Here is a 22,253-nt window from a genome sequence, read left to right as displayed (position 1 = left end):
CCTCGTCTCCGTTAAATGCAAAACAGAGGAAGAGGAAATAGCCCAAAAATGGGCAAACATCGATCCCTGTCTGGAGTTGGCAGAGTTTCCATGCCATCCGAGTGACAAGAAAGGCAGATCAACATTCAGCGTCAGGCCTGGCTTGTTGTTCAGAGGTTATTATCTGCTTGGATCAATGGAATCATTTTGCAAGTGAAAATTTAATACGGGTATGAGTTTGAATTTCATCAGTGGCCAAACAGGATTGTTTTTGCTTCAAAAGCTACGGGCAAATTCCTGATGCTTGCTCTGGCATCTTTTTCTTCTGCTTCAGAGTCAGATACCACCAGTTCTTGTCCACTCAAAGGTGGCTTTCCAAGTTTCCTATTTGAAAGTCATTTGCATTATTTGCAGATCAAGAGAGTTGATATCAACAGCTGCCTGCTGTGTATTTTGTAGCCTGCAGCTCGCTGTTTCCTCTGCACTGGAAGAAAGATGAGGAAGCCAAGTGAGACACCCAGCTAGCACTTTCCCATTCCCCACCTCGGTGGCCTCATTTTTTAAAATCAATTTGCAATGAACTGTTAGATGTTTGTTTTGGAGGAGAGGGAGAAAGCCATTGGTTTGCTATTAGCTTTATTTTTTCAAAAGTATTTGGGTCCCTTTTTAAAAAAAAGTTCTTGTTTCCAGCATTGGAAGCTTTGTTGTCTTCTTGTAGAACAAGCTTCTATGCAACATGAATGATTTTAATACTGCTGGACAATGTGGGGTCTCCCAAGGAAAGAAGGTTGGTGGCTAGAGATGGCTTTTTCATTCCTGGCTGCCACCTTGGAGTAGCCAGGCAGGTTCTGGTGCCATAAGAGGGTGACCAGCTGTGTGTGCCATGCCTCAACAGCCGTGGAACTGGTGCCCCTCCCCACAAGGCCATTAAATACATTACGAGACCAATGTAGGAAGAGACTTGAATAAGAACAGTCAGGCTGAATCAGACCACGAGTCCATTCCTGCACCAGTGAGATGTTTCTACGCAATCCTTGAATAGAACACGATTGCCACAGATCTGTTCAGCCATTGATCCCAGGCAGCGGCCTTGAGACTCCTTTGGGGCACCAGCTAATCATCTCGAGTGCTAGCTCTCAACACAGGAGATGAAAGGCTCCTTCTGGCCTAGTTTTGCTTGGCAATTTAGTCCTGTTTCCATAATAACTTTTGACTGGGAAAAAGAACATTTTCATTTGAATATTTTGGTCTGAGACATCTCCCTGGTCTTTGAGCAGCATTCTGAAAGACCTAAGAGAATTATCCTTCAGCTTAGTTCATTCATCCCTAAAGCAGGGTGACTGCTTTCCCTGGGAACTAGAGAAACCAGTTCCTGCCAAGGAGAATTTCCCAGGAGAAGTGCGGCAGGGGTCAGGCAATTCCCACCATGCTTGACTTTTGCCCGTGCTGGTTGGAGCTGATGGGATTGAATTCAAGGTGCACAGGCGCCTTCTGTTTCAGCCATCCCACCTCCCTCTTTCAGTTACTCTGGCTTATTGTTATCAGGCTTCCCAGTTCTCAGACAAGGGAAGAAGAGAGAAAAGGAAAGAAAACCCCCCCCCACACACACACAGATCCCCAGTGCTTTGGCAGTCAAGACTCAGGAGTGGCAATTCAATTTTGTTTCCTTTTGTTTCTTTTGATTCCCCTCTAATGAGATGTTAGATTAGCCAAATTTGCAATTATGTTGACAAAACAAAAATCTGATTACCCAGAAAAAAATTTCCCTTCTGTGGATTGAAAGTTCCAGTTCCTGGCAGGTTGCCCCAAACGGTTGTTAAACCTTTGCTTTTAAAGAAAGATAATCTTTCAGCCGTAATCTCAATCTTCTTTCTTTGAGAAAACAATGTGTGACAATGGTGAGTTTCTTGGCCCAGACCAGGGGTCTCCAAACTTGGCAACTTTAAGACTTGTGGACTCCAACTCCCAGAATTTCCCGTGTGTGGCTGGGAAGTCTGGGAGTTAGAGTCCAGAAGTCTTAAGGTGGCCAGGTTTGGAGAGCCATGGCCTTAAAAAACCCCTCGGGGGAGGGAGTTTAAGAATTTGTATCTATAATGCATTGGGGAGGGGGAGAAGAGAGAGAGGGTCAGGTGAAAAGCAGCAGAGAAGGCCCTTATCCAGGATTTTCCAGGGTTAGGTTAAGGTTAACAAAATGTTAAGATGGTGCCCACAATGGTATAACTGAATTCTGCTATGGTTTTTATGTCTTATAACTGGTCACACGGTCAGCAATTGGGCAGTTGGCAACTAGCACGCATTTTTGACAATTGCAGCATTCTGGGATTGTTGTGACTGCCATTTGCAAACTCCCAGCAAAGTCAGTGGATTCGTTTAATGACCTCATGATTCACTTAACAGCCGTGGCAAAAAAAGTCATAAAATCAGGTGCGTTCGCTTAAGAACCATCTTGCTTCCTCCTTCTTCCAATATTGACCTATTAAGAGTCTTGCTGCCGTAATTAAATTCAACATCAGCTTAGTGTCCACAACCGTAGGAACTGCCAACTATAGAAGAATGGACTTTAAAGGTTTCTGACCTGGCAGAGATGGCAAAGATCTCGGCTTATTTGAAAGATCATTCGCAAGAGCGTTATATTATGGAATGGAGAAAATGGATTGAGTATATCCAGAACAAATATGGGACTAAAAAGTTTCATGTAGCATTTGAATAAGTCTTCCTTTTTTTTCTCTTTTTTCTTTTTTTTTATATTTAATAGTAATAGTGTTTGTAGTTATCCTATATGAGCTAGAGAGTGACAGATTTTAGAGTTTATGGTTGTTAGCATATGGATGTTCATGATTGTTTTTTTGTTTTTATACCCTGTACTTAGCTCTGGGAAGTCGGGGGGGGGCGAGGGGGGGAGGGGTAGGGAGGGATGGGTACGGGAGGGGGAGGGGGGATTGTTAAAGATAAAATGTATGTTAAAACTTTTCAATAAAAAAAAAGAACCATCTTGCTTTGCAGCAAAAATACTGGCCCCAATTGTGGTTGTTAAGTCATGTACCCCAGACCAAAAAAGGAGGGGGGTTTTCAATCACATAGTTCTGGCTGCCATCTTGACTTTTTTGACCCCTGACTGGATGGACAAAGCATAAGTCCACTCAAAAGAGTCACCTCAAAGGGAGATGGGGGGGCAAACAAACCAAATAAATAAACTAAATTTTCAGATAGGACAAGCAGTTTTCAGCCTTCCTCTTTTTTTAACCGTCCATTTCAGATCCAACTTGCAACAATCCAAACGTCTGGGTCCAAAACTCTTTGCCACCCACCTGTTTCTCCAGGTAGCTCCAGAGCAGGTTGCTTCTTCCACGGGCAAAAGGGATGGTGGGGAAGGTGAATGGCTAAGTTCAACCCTGGAAGAAGTTTCTCTTTTCACACTTCACGCAGACCGTGCTTACATAATAATGTTGTTCCGCAATCATGGGTAACTTGGAAAAATCAATGTGAAAACAGATTGATCTAGCAGGGGAAATAAGCGAGGGATGGTTTTTATCCTGAGGTGACACTTCTCAGCTGTGTCCTGGGCAGCCACCAGCGTGATGGCAAAAAAACCCAGGATGGAACCAAAGCGTGGCATGCAGTCCTCTCTCAAAGAGGTACGTTGAAGAAATATAAATGACTCCTTTGGGTGAAGAATTATCTCATTATCTGAGAAAGTCATCTAAGACCGATGAAATATGACGCCCTCGGCTGTAGCTATCTGCAATCTCAGAAATTTGATTGTTTTCAGAATGGAAAAATCTCTTTTTCTCTGCTCCAGAAAATTCTATGCTCAGACTCTGAGCTGAGCTGCCAAGCTTGTGCCCAACCCAGAAAAAGCAAAATGTTAAGTCCTCCTTCTTGGGGGTGGCAAGTGAACAAGTTGCACACCCTTTCTTAACATGGGGAAACGGAGCCCCAAGCAGTGACTTTTGACTCCCAGGATTCCCCAAGATTAAGCTCACATAATTGCATCCCAATCCACTAAATCAGAATTTAAGAAGATAGTCATTCCAGAGGCAAATGCAGCGAAAGAATTCTTGCTTGTTCCAGTTTAGCATCACCTGTGAGTAGGTTTAAGAGGAGGTTGTGCTGGGCACAATCCTGGCAAGTTGGACCCAACCTCTATGCTTCTTCTGCCCTCCTTTCCATTCCATCTTTTCTTTCTTGCCACACAGAGACATCTCATGCACCCATTTTCACATCCATTCTCACAAAAGGCAGCTAGATGTGAAAATATCTTCTCATCAAGGAACTCCCTAAGGCTAAACTTGGGGAAGTTCAGACTGGGATGTTGCTCATCTTTTACAAATGGTGCTGACCTTCTGTGGGTGAGACTCCCCAGAGACCACGATTGCAATCATCAAGGCAATCTCCTAACACAGACTGGGCTGCATTATCTGCTGATCGCCAGCAACTATGAAACCTGCTAGCTGGTTTCCAAAAATTCTACCCTGATGACCTTTGATAATCAGAACAAATACCCCCGAATATCTTTTTTGAAGTTTGTTTTTATAATGACCCAAGGAAATATTCCAGCAATGGCTATCTTGAAGGTGACTGAAAAAGCACTCTATAATCAATGGAATTAAATTCTATTCGGCATATATTCTAAAGCAGGGGTCCCCAACCCTGGGACGTGGACCGGTACTGGTCCACAGCCTGTTGGGAATTGGTCCGCAGAAGCAGCAGGTGAGTGCGTGAAGCTTCATCTTCAACTTCATCAGAGACAGTCAGAAGAAACCATGCAACGTTCATAACGTGTGAACCTAATGGAAGATGCTCCTTGGGCCAAGGATACATCCATCTGGGTTTGTACGCTCCAGAGAAGTGTACAAATGCCTTAAGTGGACATTTCTCGATAAAATCCTAAAGTGGGACGCTGTTCCTCTTCCTGCATTCTCCCTCACCCGCTTCTCACGTTCAGCCTAAGGAATTGCTGGGCAGGCTGAGGCTACTGGGGTTGGCAATGCCATCTTGCTGACACAGGAAGCCCCGTTCACTCAGTGACCATCCAGAGTTACAACGGCACTGGAAAAAGTGGCTTACGACCGTTTTTCACACTTACGTCCATGGCAGCATCCCCGTGGTCTGACCAGCAAAATCAATGGAGAAGCCAGTTCACCTAACAACTGTGCCAAAAACGGTTGTAGAATGGGACAAAATTCACTTAATAACTGCCTCATTTAGCAACGGAAATTTTGGGCTCAATTGTGGTCGTAAGTCAAGGATTACCTGTAAAGGTATTGTCCCTATGAAGGCATATACACCCCACCCCCACCACTCAATCTCCCTCCTCTGATCTCCCCCCCCCTTTTGATCAACTGCCTAACTGGCTTAGGAAAAATGCAATTTCACAGAATGGACAGCAGAAAATGGATAAAACTCTCTTCAGAGCAGAGAGCCGGTGTTCTCATACAGGCTGCAGGATAATGGGACTTTCAGTTATGCCTTTTATGCTGTAGAAAAATGGTCGAAGCTGTCTTCTAAATCAGATTATATTGTCCACCAAAGGAGAGCTTTCAGCCTGGGTTTTTGTTTTGTTTTTTCAAGTAAAGAAAATCATAGGAAATGAGAGGGAAAAGGCAGCTTTTCTGCAACATATCGAAATGTTAAAGGCAGAAGATTTCCCAATCATTTCCTAAATCATGGCGTTTATATTTAATACTCCACTTTTTAATACAATTACATGAGGGATCCTTTCCCTTCTTAGTGACTCTAGTTGTTTCTTTCTCTTTCTTTCTTTCTTTCTTTCTTTCTTTCTTTCTTTCTTTCTTTCTTTTTTTTCTTTCTTTCTTTCTTTCTTTCTGACTCTCCCGGCTCTCTCCTCCTTTCTCTTCTCCTTCTCCTTTCTGCCCTCTTCCCTTTCGCCTCTCTGCCCTCACTTGCCCAAGCCAAACGTCTCAGGGCAGAGAACCAGCAGGTCAAGGCACAGCCCTGAGCAAGGCTCGCATCGCGAGCAAGAACTTCCCAGCAGCCGCACAAGGGCCGTGATGTCAAGACTTTGGAGACAACCTGGTTTCACAGCTCCGGTTCTGAGAATTGGTAATTGTAAATTCTGTATTTAGAGGATCCTGCTTAAAATTTGTCAGCACTCAATAGCAATGTTCTGCAGCATGGCTTGCCATTCCCTGGGCATCTTTGATGCAGGCACCCTGCCCTCCATCAATGGCGTAGCTTTGAGCGGTCACTAAACGAAACCTTACAAGATGAGGGATTCCCTGTACTTAAAGGTAGTATTGAGCCCTTTACACTCAGGGGACTACCACTGAAAATAGAGAGTTGGAGGCACCTTCCAACAATATGAACAAGCAGTTCAGGTCTCAGGCGGTCCCCCTGCCCTGTCCTCCCCTCTTAGCAATGACTATTGAGTGCCACCACCGTGGTAATTCTAGCTTTCCTGGGGGGTCTGCTTCTGTTGCTTTTGCACTTGAGAATTGCAGAGCAAAGCACCAGAGAAGGTGCGGACGGCTCAGCTGAAGCCTCCGAGAGAAACCTCAAAGGCTGGGTGTCTATGGAGATTCTCGGTCATCCAGGTCATCGTTATCCCAAAGGGGCTTTTTCAAGAGGCAACTGGACTTCCTTGTTTTTCCTATGAAGACGTTTCGCCTCTCTTCCAAGAAGCTTCTTCAGCCCTGACTGGATGGTGGGGAATGGAAGGATTTACACTCCTTGCAGACAGCTGGTCATTTTCATTCTTTTAAAGAGCTGTTGAAGAATGAATGCAAACGACCAGTTGTCTGCAAGGAGTATAAATCCTTCCATTCCCCACCATCGTCAGAGCTGAAGAAGCTTCTTGGATAAGAAGTGAAACATCTTCAAAGAAAAACAAGGAAGTCCAATTGCCTCTTGAAAAAGCCCCTTTGGGACAACTGAGGACACAGATAAACCTCCTAGCGGCCTCAACGACTCTCCAAAAGAATGCAAATGACCGGCTTTCTGCAAGGAGTATAAATCTTTCCATTTCCCCCCACCATTCAGTCAGAGCTGAAGAAGCTTCTTGGGTGAGAAGTGAAACGTCTTCAAAGAGAAACAAGAAAGTCCAGTGGCCTCCTGAAAAAGCCCCTTTGGGACAAAGGCTGGGTGATTAAAGGAGACTACGAAGCCCTGGCAAAGGTGTCCCTTAAGGACAGAAAGCTCCTCTTTTACACGCTGCTCTTGGGAGTAATGACTGCCATGGATCATTAGGACATCTGCAAAGAGAAGTAAATTCTTGTAAATTGCTTTCATAAACCTAAATAAACTATCTGCAGGCAGCGGCGCAGCGAAAGAAGACAGAGGGCAAGTGATTCATTGCCCTGAAGCCACTGTACTTCTATCCCAAAAAGACGAAGTTGGAAGGAAAAAGAGACGGCACTATTTGGTGGAGAGATTGTGTAGAATAGGTGATAAATGAGCTGGACACCCCTTTCCTAGCCTCTGAAGATATTTCTCCCAGTGGGAGCTTCTCACATATTCCAGAGCAGGATTTTGGAATCTTGGCAGCTTGAAGATGGGTGGACATCAACTCCCAGAATTCCCCAGCCAGCTGTGCTGGCTGGAGAATTCTGGGAGTTGAAGTCCACCCATCTTCAAGCTGGGAAAGTTCAGAAACGCTGGAGTTACCCAACCGCCATTGAGCCAAAAAATCACAATACCGAGACAGATGTGGCATTGCCTAAAGATCTTGTAAGTTGGGGTGGGCTAAAATCTTTGATTAACTGGGTTCCCCTCCTTTTTATGGGAACCCCCCCCCCCCGAGTTATAGAGCTACTGGTTATAGGTCCACTTTTTTTTTTACAGCTCCTAGGTCAATTTGTAAGAAGCAGTCAAATCCCCTTCTCTGTATAAAAGCTAAACCTCTCCAGAAAAAAATAGAATACTGAAAATCCAGATGGATTCAGATGCTGTTTTATTCCAGAAGTCTAGGAACAGCAACATGTACAAATGGAAAAATGGAGCAAAAATTACATACACATTCCTGATTTTGGTATTGTGGGAGGGGGGGTTGGGGTGGGGGGGGAAAAGAGGGATTATGAGGATGGCATTTTCCTGTAATTGTTTATTGCACGTTGCAGATTTAGTTTTATGGCATGCGTGTGTTCGTTTGCACATTTGTGTTCCCTTTTTGGAAAGAAACATACACACACACACCCCGAGAAACCACTAAAACGATCAGAAAATGATTTGCTTGGGATTCTGGGAATTAAAGTATGATCTGCAATCAAACGCAAAGGGCTTTTATTTTTAGCAGCTATAAAAGGAAACAGGTGAGCCAATTCATCCTCTCGAACCGAGGATAGCATAAACTTGGCGAAGATGGGCCCGAACACAGAAAATCAGCTGTTACCTCTGCTTACTGCCCTTCGGGGCCAATGGCTCACGCCAGGGCTGGCCTTGAAGAAAGCCCCAGTGCCTCTGCTCTGGTGCGCTCATGGGTCCACCTTGGTACAACCGAAATAACACTGGCAACGTTCCTGCGCTTGTCTCAAGCCAGATCATAAATCAAGGCCCCAGGGGAGCAATCGGTCATTTATGACTCGGCTCCTTGGGAAGATCTGATCCAGAAACCAGGTGATGACTTCTTTCTGCCTTCAGAGTTGAATGAGCGGCTGGGACGTCAAGAGACCAAGCAGGAACATGCTCTTCCTTTCAGTAGGTTCTCCTCCTTTCTGCCAATGGTTGGTGAAAGGAGATGGGGGTCTTGGCCAGGGCTGGGGGGCGAGAGAGAATCCCTGATGACATTTGGTGTGACCTTTTGGAAGAAGAAGAACGTGAAGAGGACAGAATTCCCCATCATTGTAATTGTCGCTTCCCATCAGAGTGGACTCACGACGGAGAGGGAGAACATGCCTGGCAGCTTTCGTGGCTTTACTTCGTCAAGAGTTCCTCAACTGCAAAGGTCAGCTGGGCCAAGAAACCTCAAGAAATTTGCTCTGAGCTGCATTGGGGGGAGGGGGGTGGACAGGGGTGGGCAAAGGTTGCTAAGCAACCACACCTCTTCCTCCTTTTGCAGGCACTCCAGCAACAGAGAATGGGTAGCAGGCTGGGCAGGAGAAATCAATGGTTTGACTCAAGTGAAGATGCTCAAATTCATCCTTGGGTTGGGCAGGAGTAAGTTGTTGCCTATGCATAGGAAGAGAGCACTGGGCATCATTTAAGGAGGATGCAGCTCCAGCCCAGTGAGGGTTCTCCCTTGCGATGGCTGATGCAGCCCAGAAGCTTTAAGAAAACTGCAGGTTAAAAACTCTGGAGATGCAACGTTCCGTCCTTGCTCTTCTGGTAGCCTCAACCATTGTTAAGCGATGTTGTAGTGTGCCTTTGATGTTGTCTCTCCATCTTCTTCTGGGTCTGCCTTGCGTTCTTTGGCCTTCTCTTTTTATACGTGCCACGTGCAGTATGGAATCCCAAGGCAGAATAAGAGAATAACTTGGAGGCCCTCTAGTCCAACCCCCTGCTCAGGCAGGAGACACCATTCGAGACAGGCTCTTCTTGGAAGCCTTCAGTGATGGAGCACCCACAACCCCTGGAGGCAAGCCGTTAATTGTTCTGTCGGGAAATTTGTCCTTAGTTCTGATCGGACTCTCCTCCATAAATTTCTATCTGTTACTTCTTGTCCTGCCTTCCGGTGCTTTGGAGAATGTCAACGCCCTCTTCTTTGTGGCAGCCCCTGAGATATAGGAACATGGCTATCATATCTTCCTTTAGTTATTGGGACGTGGATTCCAGACAAGGATCCATTGTCCCTATTCATTAATTCAGCCCCCTGGTTCAGCTGTGCTGCTCCATCCCCCTCCCCTGCTTTTAAAAATGCTGAGATACACTCCCCCTAATTGGGCTTGTCCAGCCATGTTGGACGGCTCCCCAACCATCCATGGCCAATGTGTTATTTCACGGATTCAATTTCCGTTATGCCTGAAACAGCCTCAGTTAAACTAGCAGAGAGGAAAACTGGTGCTGAAGTCTCATCAAGGGATAACAGCTTTCGAAATTGCTTTTACAGATGTTGCAAACACATCCCTTTTCAGCAAGTAGAAGCCAGCAATCAGTAGTCCTAATCTGAAACAAGGAGGCAGGGTGGGGGTGGGAAGAGGTTGGCTGCAGTTGCGCTGAACTGGAAGAGATGGGAGTTTAAAGCAGGAAAGTCCAATGTCTGTGGAGATTCTCGGTCCTCCAGGTCCCGGTTGTCCCAAAGGTGCTTTTTTCAAGAGGCAACTGGACTTAAAAACGTTTCACTTCTCATCCAAGAAGCTTCTTCAATTCTGACTGCCAAAACTGAAAAAGCTTCTTGGAGAAACATCTTCAAGGAAAAACTAAGTCCATTTGTCTTTTGAAAAAGCACTTTTGGGAAAGGATAACTGGCTGGGGAATTCTGGGAGTTGAAGTCCACAGGTCTTAAAGTTGGCAAGGTGGGTGACACCCAGCCTTAAAGCCTTAATCATCCTAAAGGAAAATTGAAAAATCTTCTCATCTCCCCCACCCCAATACATTTCTCTGTCGCCTATTTCCTGCGCAAACTCTTCAGGAAAAATGTTTGGAAGCTTCTCATGGATACTTGAATCTTCTACTCATCTTCTGCAGATACCTGAAAACCCGCTTTTATCATTCGTTATCCAGCAAAGCCTTTCCCCTACAATTCTTCCTCAACAGCGTTTTATTGATTTATAGCCTTTCCCTTGCCAACCCTTTGCATTCCAGGATAGTGAAAATATTCATCGTCATGGTTTTAGAAATACACAATCACCAGTGAGGGCCAAAAGAGGAAAAATCCCATCTATCTGTTAGCTTAGACTGAACTCTGGGTCCGAATTAACATTCCTAGCTACCCTCGGCCCTCTCTCCAAACTAATGTTGGCACAACTGAACTTCCAGCTATGCCAAGACTAGATGCCAAAGCCCCAGAACTGCCTTTCCAGTTCTTAGACTTGGGACTTCACTGATGGAGAAACACAGTAATTCAAAATGCCAAAGCTCCCGAAAGAAATCATTTAACCACCCTAGAACAAAGACAACTTTACTGGACTGGGATTTGGGGGGGGGGGTGTTTGTCATTGCTTTATTTCAAAATGGTGGGTTTTTTTGCTAGCTTACAGCTTTATTTTCCTTTGCCTGGCCAAGATTACCCAGATACCAGCTAAAGTTGGCCGTCTACTGCCATCTGCTGAGAGGAGTCAGAAATCAAACTTTTAAAAACTGCCTGTGCATTCAGAGCACACAGAAAAAGACAACAGGACAAATTGCAAAGCAAGCAAGTCCAATACTGTATAATTTTGGATCAGCCACAATTCTCCAATACGCTTGGTACCTTTAAAATGCCTGAAGCCAAGAACCAGCCACACACAGCCCCCAGGCTCTGCCCGGGGCAGCCAATTAACCCTGGGACCCCAGACCCACGCCCAGGGACTGCCTCAGCGTCCCCAATGGAGACTGCAAGGGGGAAAAAGGGACCGAAGGAGGCTGTCTTCCGGCCCGATCCTCAAGGGTGTTGCAATGTCCCATTTCACCTTGCAAGCATGTCGTGACCCAGCTGAGTCCAAGATCGGGGCCACCCTGCAAAAGATAAGCCACACACACACCACACACCCCCGAACTCCTGCTCCTTCGAGACGTTTGCTGGGTTGATTTTTAAGTTGCTGCTGAGTTGCAAGGATATCCAGAGTCCCTGGCGAGACCCAGGGCTCTCGGAAGCCATGCCACATGTAACAAGTGTAACATTTAACAAGTGCTGTGCCTGCTGCGCCGATTCACACACCCCGGAGGGTGATTAATTGGCACCATACACGCCCAGGGCAGCTGAGGCAGGAGGAATAAAGGTGGACCGGAGCGTTTGAGGAAATAAGAGGGTTGCGTGAGAAAGCAGGATTTTCTCTGGGTTTCAGGATAATTAAGGGAGGAGGAAGAGATTAGCAAGATCAAGACCCGTCATAATCTGAAAGGAGGCAGGGCGAGAAGAGGCGAAGGGGGCTGAAAGCTGGGGCGAAGAAATGCTTCTGTCTGGGAATCCTTCTGTAAGACGCCTGCCTAGGAAACAGCAAGGCGGAAGGAAGTTTGAGCACAAAGGGTGTCAGCAGTATCCAACTTTTAAGACCCGTGGACTTCAACGCCCAGAATTCCCCAGCCAGCCGGGAGTAGACACCCACAGGTCTTCAAGTTGACAAGGCTGGACACTCTTGGTAAGTGAAAGATGCAGATTGGTGATCAAAAGCAGTCAAGCTAAAATCCTAAACAGCTCCTGAGATTTATCGAGAGGCAACTGGGCTGGAAAATGAGGGACAAATTAACCCACTTACTGGGTTTCTATGAAACGCCCAGGCTGGCTCCCTCGCCTTGGGCAGCCAGTCCTGCGGACAGCGTAGGGGAAGCAGACCGTCTCCATTTCTTTAACCCAAACTTCTGGGGCTTGGAAACAAAAATGGCAGGCTCTCCTGAGAATTTGGATTTTATTGAAGTTGCACGTGTTTGGTCATGAAAGAAATCTCATCGAGGAGAGGACGTAAATTTAATTCTGCCTTCTGAAGGTAAGGCGAGAGTATGCAAGAGGAAATACAGGTTAGATGACTGAAAACATATCCAAAACATTTTCCCCCCCAAATAATTCAAGCATTTACCCCACCCCTAATTGAGCGCTCCTTAAGTCTTTCAGCAAGAGGGCAGGGGGCGGCTTTTACCTTGTGCAGGTAGAGATTTAATTTTAAATGCTAAAGAAACTCAAACCAGAAGAGGGATATCACACCAAAAGCACAACCTGCCCCTTCAAATCCTGGACCTGAGGGGGATTTTATTACAGATGCTCTCAGATTCTTCACATGTAGAGATAAGAAAAAAAGATGCTTGCCAATAAGATGAAGAATGTTTACAAATGGCCAATATGCAGGGATTTGACCAGAGGGAGGCCTGGAATTGAGGAACACACAGCCAGAGGCCTCTGGGCAGGTGCTGGGCATCAAGAAAGGGGACGTAACGGAGCCCCAGCCTCACTGCTGCTGCTCGGCCAGCCAGCCGGCTGCAGCCCCCACGCCAGACACTGGTTCACTGAAGACCGACTTCCATGGGAGCAGAATTCCTGAAAGCCCAGAGGTTTCTCCCACGACACATGGGTCAGGGGTGCTTGGGGAACAGGAAGTGGGGCATCCAATGGGGGGGGGGGAAGAGGACCAGCCACCTCAGCCCATTTTCCCTTCTTTTAAATCCACTCACTACAGTCTCCCCCCTTCCTCCTCTTCCTCCCAACACCAGAGTAAAGTCAAGGCGGCTTTGGCACTTTAAGAGCCTCGAAAGGCTACTGGAAGGTTCCCCCCCCTTCAAGTCAGGTGTGCTTTAGAAGCCACTTGCAAGAGAGAAGCGGTGAAGGTGCGCAAGAGGAGGGCTGCCTTGGGAAGAAGCTGCATAGATGCCGTTTCCTCACGTCCTGCCCAGAGCTTCAGCACGCCAGCTGGGCTCGGCCAAACGTGTCCAAGATCTGGACCAGTTGGGATCTTCTTTGGGTAGAAGATCCAGTCAGTTGATCACGTGTTCTGACGGGCAAGTCGTTTTCTGAGGTCCGGAGCTGGCCACTCGTGTGACTCGATGGGCTTCCAACTGAGCTCTTTGACCACGGAGCGCATCAGCCCCGGCCAGAACTCCACGAGGGGGAAGGGGAGATGGGGCAGGAAGCAGCCTCAGCCCAGGAGAGTCTCCCAGAGGCCACCAGCTACTTGATGCTGGCCAAGGCAGCTGCCCTCCGCTCTGTGTTCTGGAACAAGGCTCGGATGAGGTTCTTCACCTCGCTGGGGGAGAACTCGGCGGCAAGGGGCCCTTTGCTGCCTGCCCACCTTCAGAGAAGAAAGCAAAGGAGACTGTTGCGATTCCAGCAGGTGGGAGGAGGGGAGAGGGGGGCTGGGCAGTCAGTTTTCCCACACCCCTTGAGGCTTAAGCCTTGTTAGGGCTTCCCCTGCTCGCATCACGGATCCTTGCCCAATTTCTTCTTCCCTTCTCAAACAGAGATGCTTTGACGAAGGCAACCATCTCTTCTGCAAAATCGAGAACTCAGAAGAGCCAAATGTACCACAGCAGCACAGAATTGTCACCGCTTTAGCAGTCCAATTGGTTTGCCTAGATCAGGTGTCAGCAGCCAGGGCAACGTTACCACCTGTGGACTCCAAATCCCAGAATTCCTGAGCCAACCACGCTGGTTCAGGAATTCTGGCAGTTGAAGTCCACGGGTGGTAAAGTTGCCCTAGCTGCCCACTCCTGGCCTAGATTAAACTTTCTGACTGGGAGGGGGCCCTGCACAGAGGGAGAAGCCCCACCCTCTCTGCCTCCTCTGGCTTCCGCTCCCCCCCCCCCGGGGCCACTGGATGGCGGGACAGGGGAGACTCTCACCGGTCCACGATTTCTTGCAGACTGGCCTGCAAGACCAACATGAGCTCCTGGAACATCATCCACTTGGGCACGTAAACCGGCACCTCCTCCTGGAAGTGCCGGTTCTCCTTTTCCTCCGGCAGGGGCACGAAGACCCGGGGCCCCTCGTCCACCACGGTCCGGCACAGGGCGTGCAACCGGTCGGCATTCTCAGCAGAGATGTCCTGCAAGGGAGGGGAGATGAATGAGGGAGGCGGCAAGGCCACCTCCCCGTAGGATCAAGGGGGCAGAAAACTCCCCCAGGCAGAGGCTGAAGCAGGAAGTTTTCAAATGCACAGGAACTTAAGTCTCGGCAAGGTCTCAATTCTCACAAAAGAGGTAGTCCTCAACTTACAATAATAGAGCCTGCCAGTCCTGGCCACACTTTATGATGGTCGGAAAGCAGGTCATCATGTGACCAAATCAATTTTATGACTTTATTTTTGAAGGGGTTCACTAACAAGCATTTTTTACCAAAAACCAAAGGTCTTGGCTTCTACAGCAGCTCTCCGCAAGCTGGAACTGATTGAGGGTTATGGGAGATGAGGTCCAAATGCACTTGACTGCAAAGCCTTTTGGGCCACCATCCAATCCAACGAGAGAAGCAACTCCGGAGGTGCTTCTCTTATGCACCTGTCCCCAGCCTCATCCACCGACTTCATTAAAACCAAGCACCTTATTTGCCGGGCGTGCATTGCTGTGATAAAAGCATCCTTTTTAATCCAGCCCAGCTCTCTCCGTGAATCCAGAAGGAATAATGCGTGACGCCATCCATGAAGGGAGACCATCAGTGGCTCTAGATGGCCAACTTTCAGATCTGGTGAGCCACCCCACCAAGAAGCAGAGCTGGATCTCCAGAAACATTGAGAATCCCCCCCACCCCCCCAAGGTGGGGCTCCGTCCTCACCTCCAGAGCGACGATCCTGCTCATGATTTCCACAAGAGCCGTGTTCAGCAGGGTCCCCATTGCCCGGCAGTAGACGTTCACCGGTAGAACATCCTGCCAGATTTTGCCCAGTCTCTTCAGTTGGTGCAGAACCTGGAAGAGGAAAAGGGCCCTTTCAGCCTCTGCCAGGAGCAGCAGACGGGGAGAGAAGCCGTGAGCAACGGGGCTGCTTTCGGGCAGGGCTGGGGGTGCAGGTGAATCCAGCCCCCTCCTCTGAGAGAGAGAGAGAGAGAGATCTTCCAGGTTCCACCCAGCCCCACTCGACCTGACGGACAGCTTTGTTTGCCGCAGAGTAGTGGTCCTCGTCCTCCAGGCTGGAGAAATTCCGTGAGAGGGAGAGCCTCTCCAGAAGCTCCTCCTTTTGAACCCGCATCTGGGCGAGGAAGCACCTGGTCCCTGGGGGGGGGGGGGAGAGAAAGAAGCCAATGGCCCAGGTTTTTTTGGGGGGAGGGGAGGAGAAAAAAATCTCGGTAGGGAACCCAACAATCCCCCCAATCTTCTTCTTCAACACAGGCATTTTACTGCTGGGAATTTTTTAGTTTCTTTACTTTCTTTTCCCTTTGTGTTCATTAGACTTGACTTCCACCATTTGTAAAATTCTCCATAAATTTAGGAGGAGAGAGAGAGAGAAGGCATCCTGGGCTGCTTCACCCAAATACCAGCTTCTTTTGTGGGCTGAGACCCCCACCCCTTTTTGGGGAAGAGCCTGAAACCTGAACCGTATCCAGCAGTGACAGACTCAGGCCTGGCGCTGCTGGAGTACCTTTCAACGCGGTGCTGCCCTGGGAGACTGTCTAGCCTGGCGGGCAGAGGAGCTGTCTCAATGCCCCACGAGCCCCCTTTCCCTCAGGCTCACCCAGTTTCCTGAACCCGGGCACCAAGTCGACAAAGGTGGCCGTCCCATCGCTCAGCCGGCTCCTGAACTGGTGGCCCATGGTCAGCAGGTGGTGGGCAATGTACATGCAGTTGTTGTGGTGAATAGCGGCTAGCTGGGGAAGCTTCTGGAGGTTCTCCCTAGGAGGGGAGGGGAAGAAGAGAACGTGGGGGGGGGCAATACGCGTGGCCCCGTTTCTTGCCAGGTTACAGCAATTCATCGAATACGCTTTTGAGGAGTTATAAAGTCATTAACGTTCTAATATCTCCACAAATTTAAAAGGAGAACTCAATCGAGGCAGTCCTCTTTTAACGACCTGTTGCTTAGTGACGGTTCGACCCTCCCAAAAGCTACTTATGACCCGGTTCCAGGGTTCTGACGCCCGCACACCACCTGCGGTCACATGACATTTCCAGCGCTTGGCCACCGGCTCCTCTTTATGGCTGGCTGCAGCACTCCGCGGTCACACAACCACGTTCAACAATGTCTTTTGCCGGTTTCTGGCCTTTTGGGGGCCAGTTTCCGGCAAAAACATCCATAGGAATAAATGGATCTGCTTAACGACTACGGCATTCGCTTAACGAGTGCCACACAAAAAAAGTCCTAAAATCGGGTCCAGTCGTGTGGGCGCCTCGACTCATGAAATGCCAGGCACTGTTGCGGTCGTAAGTTGAGGACCGCCTGCAATTCAACAGGCTAAGTCGGAGCTCTGCCTAGCACAGCCCTGGCCTGCACCGATCCCCCCTTACGGACGGCCGTCACTCACTTATGATACATGGGCACCACGTCACAGAAGAGATGGAAGACGTTCCGTACCAGGTAGAAGAGCTGGCTGCAGCTGCCGGAGAAGACGAGAGGGACGCGGGTCACGCCTGCTTTCTCCAGACCCACAAAGGGGAGTTTGCCAGCTGCCCAAGCACCCTGAGCTCAGCTCCCTTTGGATAGCCCAGAGGGCAGCCTGCCTGCACCCCACCCAAGACCCAGCGTCAAGACTGCCAGGGAGCGAGCGCCAGGCGGACGCCCCATCCTATCAGCCCTCACCACTGGTCAGTGCTGGCCGATGCCTCCTGGAGGGTCTGATAGGCCAAAGCCACCAATCTCTGGACAGAGTCGCTGATGCGGCAGGTGGGGAACGAGAAGGTGTGGGGGCTCAGCTTGGTCTTGTTCTCCAAGTTGGTCACCTGCTCGAGAAGCGCCTCGGGCCCTTCGGGCAGCTTTACCTGGCCCCCAGCTCCAGAGGCAGGCAGGGTGGGAAGCATAACCACAGAGTCCGGGGTGACCTGGAGAAGACACGGAAGGCTCACGTGCCGCCGGGTTCTGTCCTGAGCACGGACCCCGACACCCACCCCCAAGGAATGATGCTGCTTTGGGGCCACATTGAGGGTTGGCAAATGCCAAGAGCAGAATTGCAGGGGGCTCTTTTTCTCTCTCTCCCAATCTCATTTTGCTCCACCACTACCTGCCACCAGGTAATACAGCCTGCAAACAGGTGGGCCAGAGAAAAGCGCGTCCAGTTGCTCTCAGGGAACCCCCAGCCTCCTCGGATACCTTCACAGTGTTGTGTATTTCTGAGGTCATCAGGTTCCTGGCTGCCACGATGACATCCTGGCATTTCTTGTTGGCAAAATGGCAGTTAACGTTGCGGGCGTAGGTCAGCAAGTCCACGGAGCTCTCCGGGAGGAACTTCATGTCTTTTAAGGCTATTTCAAACTCTTCGGTTGCTTTAATAACCTGCGCGGGGGGGGGGGGAGACGTAAGGAAGCAGGTCAGTCATTCCCCTGAGACCAGCTGAGAGGTGGATTCTCTCTCCCGCCCTCAGAAACAGGCCGGCTGCAGCGATATTTAGCTCTCCAGCCCCACAAAGGCTCTTCAGTGTTGCCGAGACTTCTTCAGCGGCCTCGTTCTTTGAAAAGCCCAATTGCTGTTAAGTGAGACATTTGTTAAATGAGTTTTGCCCCATTTTACCACCTTTCTTGGCTCAGTTAAGTGAAACACTTCAGTTGTTAAGTGAATCTGGCTCCCCCTTGACTTTCCTTGGCAGATGGTTGCAAAAGGGGATCACGTGACCCTGGGACACGGCAACCGTCGTAAGTATGAACCAGTTGCCAAGCGTCTGAATTTTGATCACGTGATCTTGAGGATGCTGCAAACACTGTCAACTGTGAAAAATGGTCACCGGTCCCTCTTTGCAGTGTTGTCGTAACTCTGAACGGTGAGTAAATGAACTCTTGTAAGTCCGGGAGGGCCTGTGTTAGAAAAAGCAATCTCCCGTGCAAACCTCCCCCCTCGTTTAAGCAGCAGCCCAGAGACGACGGGTCGCAACACCCACCTCTGTGTACTGGGCCAGCTGGCTGCTATTGCTGGGGATGGAGTGCACCAAGCAGTCGCAAATGAGGCAATCGGCCAGCTTCCTCCAAATCACGCTGCTCAACACCTCGGCCAAACCGGGCCAGGCGCCGGTCTCTTCCTCCTCTTCCTCACCGGGGGCAAGCGGGGTGTCTGGAGAGGCGAGAGTGCTCTGTGGCTCCTTCTGCCACCCCCACCCGACGGGGGCCCCCTGTGAGCCAACGGGAGCAATGGCCCCGTGGTCTCCCTGGGCTCAAGGCTTTCTTCCAAGCCACGTGGGATGAGGTCCTTACCCAGCAGGTGTCGGTGGAGGACTTTGAACACCGACTTGAGCTTTGCAAACACTTCCAAGGGGGGCGAGTGGCCAAGGCTGGAGCCCACGGACTCAAACTTGAGCGTGACGCCATCAGGCTGATCTTCCACCAACAGCCGTAAGGAGGGACAACAGATCAAAGGCTTGAGGATGTGCTTCAGCAGTAACTGTCCTGGCAAGAGGGAGAGGAAGGACAGTGAGCAAGGATCGAAGGACAGCGGTTGGATGGCACTTCCCAGGCGGCCTGTGGCCTCCTTCTTTGCCCTGTCCTCACTCTGCTTGAAGGGAGGGGGCAATTCCCACAAAGACAGCAGGCGGAGATTGGAGGAAGACAGGGGGGGAAGCTTCCTTTTGGACCAGACAAAAAGGAATTTTAAAGCACCGCCCTCCAGAGAAGAGTGAGGACATCAGAAGCATTTTTGGTATTTACTTAATCTCCTGTCCTAAGTGAGATATTCCTCTGGACCACTCTGCTTTATAAGGCCATGAAAAATTATGCGGCTGTCCTGGATGGCCCATATAACGCCAGGTGTTTCTGCCTCCTCTTGTCTTCACTTAACCGGACCGCACTGACCTCTCTCTCGACTGCAGAGAGGAGAAGGAGCCCAGAGGAGGCGGCTATGGTTCAGGTGCCAAATTTAGAATAACTTTGTGCTGGACAAGAATGCAAAGTCGGAAATTGAACCTCTCTGATGCTCAGGAAGCTGCTGCTGAAGAGAAAGAACTTACCAAAATGCCTGAACTTCACCTCCAGTTCTCCCAGGATGGCGAAAGCCTGCAGAACCGTTGAAACTCCTGGGTCTGTGGCCACGTCTTCTCTGGGCAGACACAGGTGCAACTCTGTTTGGGTAGCTGCCTCTAGACAGCTGAGTTCTAGGGAAAGAGGGATAGAGCACCATCCAGGTTACAGAAAACCATGGTTACAAAGCTGTGAGAAGTGAAAAAATGGCAACGCAGTCTCTGCCCCCCAGTCTCTTGTCATCCTAAGCAAGCAGCGGCAGCACACAGTCCCCCACAGCCTTTAGGCCACCCCAGAAACCGCAAGTGTCAAATCAGAATTACTCAGTGACACGGTTGGAAATGACTTTAAGGATCATCTAGACCAGGAGACTCCAACCTTGGCCACTTTTAAGACTTGTGGACTTCAACCTCCCGAGGCTGGCTGGGGAATTCTGGAAGTTGAAGTCTTAAAGTGGCCAAGGTTGGAGACCTCCAATCTAGACTAACCCCTCAGCAGGAACGCAAAAGAGGGCCAACCAAACGGCCTCTGCACCTTGGGACTGGGGAAGTTTCCACACCACCATTCGCTGCCACTCCTGATCCAGAAGATACAGAATGTTTTGGGTCTGTATGGTGAGCTCCTGGCCGAGCGCCTTCAGAATCTTCAGCTCAAAGCCCCGACGAGACTCCATGGTTTTCAGGCTTCTCCGGGCCTGGCAGGAAACGGGAAAAGGTTGCAGTCACACAAAGGCTGCCATGAGCCAAGCCATTCCACTGTGAAGGAGTCTGGAAGCAACCCAGGGAGGAGGTAAACAGGCCTCCGTCCCCAAGAACTACCTTGTTCAGGTAGTTAGCTGCTGAGGTGTACTTCTTCAGGGGCAGCCAGGTAGCGAACTGTTTGAGAGCAGTGTCGAACTGAAGGCAAAGAAAGCAGAAAAGGGGAAGGCTGGTATCTCAGAGCAAGCCTCCAATCCATATAACCCGAAATGGGCAAGCAGAGCTTCAGCCTCTGGCTTACCTCCTGGAGATGCTTCAGCACGCTCAGAACAAGCAGCTCTCTCTCCAGCTGCCGTTTCAGATCAGCAAAGTCTGCAATGGCCACGTTGACGTCTTGCTGCACCTGTGGAAATGCCAGAGGTGAAAAACCCATTTAATTTCTTTGGTTAGGAAGCATGGAGAGATTTCTGCTTGGTTTTAGAACGCAGTTAACATACAACGTAGAAAGGCCAGAGGAGGGAGGAAACCACCTCATTACTTATCTATTCATTCGATTTATATGGCTGCCCATCTCAAAATAATGACTCTGGCGAACCTATATTTTAAACAATATAAAAGGCAGGGAAAACTAAAGACAGCAGCTGGGGTAAACACTTCTCTCTCGGAAACTATGAATACAATGCATGACCAGGCTCACCCCCCACACCTTCTAGGGGGCTTCTTTAACCAAGGCTAAAGTTCCTCCACACAGCCCTCACCTCGTTCTCGATCCTGGATCTCAGCTGGTCGATGCCGGCTGAGAGCTCCTGCACTTGGCTCTCCAGATCCTTGGCGCTCTGCACGCTGGGCAGGAACTCCACGTACCTTTGGTTGATCATGCTGCAAACCTCCTCCTGGAAAGACGGGGGGGGGGAGTAACCAGCAGGACTCCAAGATTAGCATCAGGCCAACCATCAAGGAAACAGCACCCCAACCCAGGAACTGCCAATCAAGGCAAGAGGAAGCAGCCCAGCCAGACCCCCCAGCCATCCCCGACAGGACCGAGAGCAAAGAGCCCCGCTAGCCCTGATGTGGGCAATGAAAGGTCTGCAAGGAAAGCGCCCACCGCCCTCCTCCTCCTCCTCCTCTCCCACAAACCCCCCACCCCCACCCCTCCCTTCCAGCCCCGGTGACGCCGCCCACTTTGGGGCCGCGCGAGGAGCCCCGAGCTGCCGCGGCTGCCTTCCCGGCGCCTCCTTCGCCAGAGGAGACCCCGGGGCCTCGGAGGCGGGGGGGGGGCCGAGTCTGGGCGGGGGGGAGGGAAGCCCCGTGTCATCCCGTACACACGACTCTCCGCCTCGCGGGACTCCCGCCCCCCCCCGCGCCTCCACTCTGCACACGCTCAGGGGCCGAAGGGGGCGGGGAGACTGCCGGGGGCGTGGCCCGAGCAAGCCCACCGCGCGCTCACCTTGAGCTCCTCGGCCCGGCGGGAGAGGCGGGCGAGGCGGCCGGCCAGGCCCTCCTTCTCCAGGCGCCCCGAGCAGGCCAGCACGGCCTCCACCAGCGAGGAGCCGCGCGCCGCCATCCCGCCCTCTCTCGCGCCGCGCGGGGCCTCACGGGAAGGCGCGCCGCGAGCGACGCCGACTACCGTTCCCGGCGTGCCCTTCGGCAGCCATTTCCCCTTCGTGACCATGGAGCCGAGCTGGGATAGAGAAGGCCCGTTTCTGCCCCCCGCCAATAGTGGCGCTGGCTCCGCTTTTGAACCACAAAGTTGAAAGCCTAGAGGAGCTGGGGGGGGTAGCTCTTGGGTTGTTGCTCCCCTGGAGGTGGAGCGGGGAACAGAGAAAGAGCGTCGATATATCTGTACGTATATTCTGTTTGTGTGAGCGTGTGTGTACGTGTGCAGATACACACGCACAGGCATCTGTACGTGCAAATGCCCCTTCTTCAAGCAACCTTCAGGATTGAGTTGGACTACAGCTCCAACAACATTGGGATTATGG

The 22,253-nt window shown here is 50.1% G+C and overlaps 1 protein-coding gene across 2 annotated transcripts; it reads right to left on the bottom strand.

Moving 5' to 3' along the window:
• Positions 1–12,461: 12,461 nt before the first annotated feature.
• ZW10 (zw10 kinetochore protein) lies at positions 12,462–21,862 on the bottom strand. 2 transcript variants are annotated; one of them, XM_081333901.1, is made up of 16 exons: positions 21,719–21,862; positions 21,030–21,164; positions 20,573–20,674; positions 20,392–20,469; positions 20,108–20,267; positions 19,564–19,707; positions 18,815–19,006; positions 18,505–18,674; positions 17,724–17,906; positions 17,217–17,455; positions 16,942–17,013; positions 16,158–16,315; positions 15,567–15,697; positions 15,263–15,394; positions 14,338–14,540; positions 12,462–13,787 (listed from the first exon to the last, which is right to left on the bottom strand). In XM_081333901.1, the coding sequence occupies exons 1-16, from the start codon at positions 21,833–21,835 to the stop codon at positions 13,667–13,669; spliced, it is 2,337 nt and encodes a 778-aa protein (XP_081190027.1). In that variant the 5' UTR covers positions 21,836–21,862; the 3' UTR covers positions 12,462–13,666. The 2 variants fall into 2 exon arrangements, with proteins under 2 accessions (XP_081190027.1, XP_081190028.1); XM_081333902.1 differs by lacking the exons at positions 12,462–13,787; positions 15,567–15,697.
• Between the last annotated feature and the right edge of the window lie 391 nt (positions 21,863–22,253).

This window comes from Vipera berus (genome assembly GCF_964194415.1).
Source record: "Vipera berus genome assembly, chromosome: 8".
Taxonomy (NCBI): domain Eukaryota; kingdom Metazoa; phylum Chordata; class Lepidosauria; order Squamata; family Viperidae; genus Vipera; species Vipera berus.
This window is presented reverse-complemented; position numbering and strand designations above follow the sequence as displayed.

Coding starts and splice junctions, on each gene's coding strand:
- ZW10 (XM_081333901.1), bottom strand. CDS start 21,835: ATGGCGGCGCGCGGCTCCTCGCTGGTGGAGGCCGTGCTGGCCTGCTCG. Junction 20,268..20,391: donor CAGCTAACTACCTGAACAAG/GTAGTTCTTGGG, acceptor GTTTCCTGCCAG/GCCCGGAGAAGCCTGAAAAC. Junction 14,541..15,262: donor GCAGGATCGTCGCTCTGGAG/GTGAGGACGGAG, acceptor CCTCCCTTGCAG/GACATCTCTGCTGAGAATGC.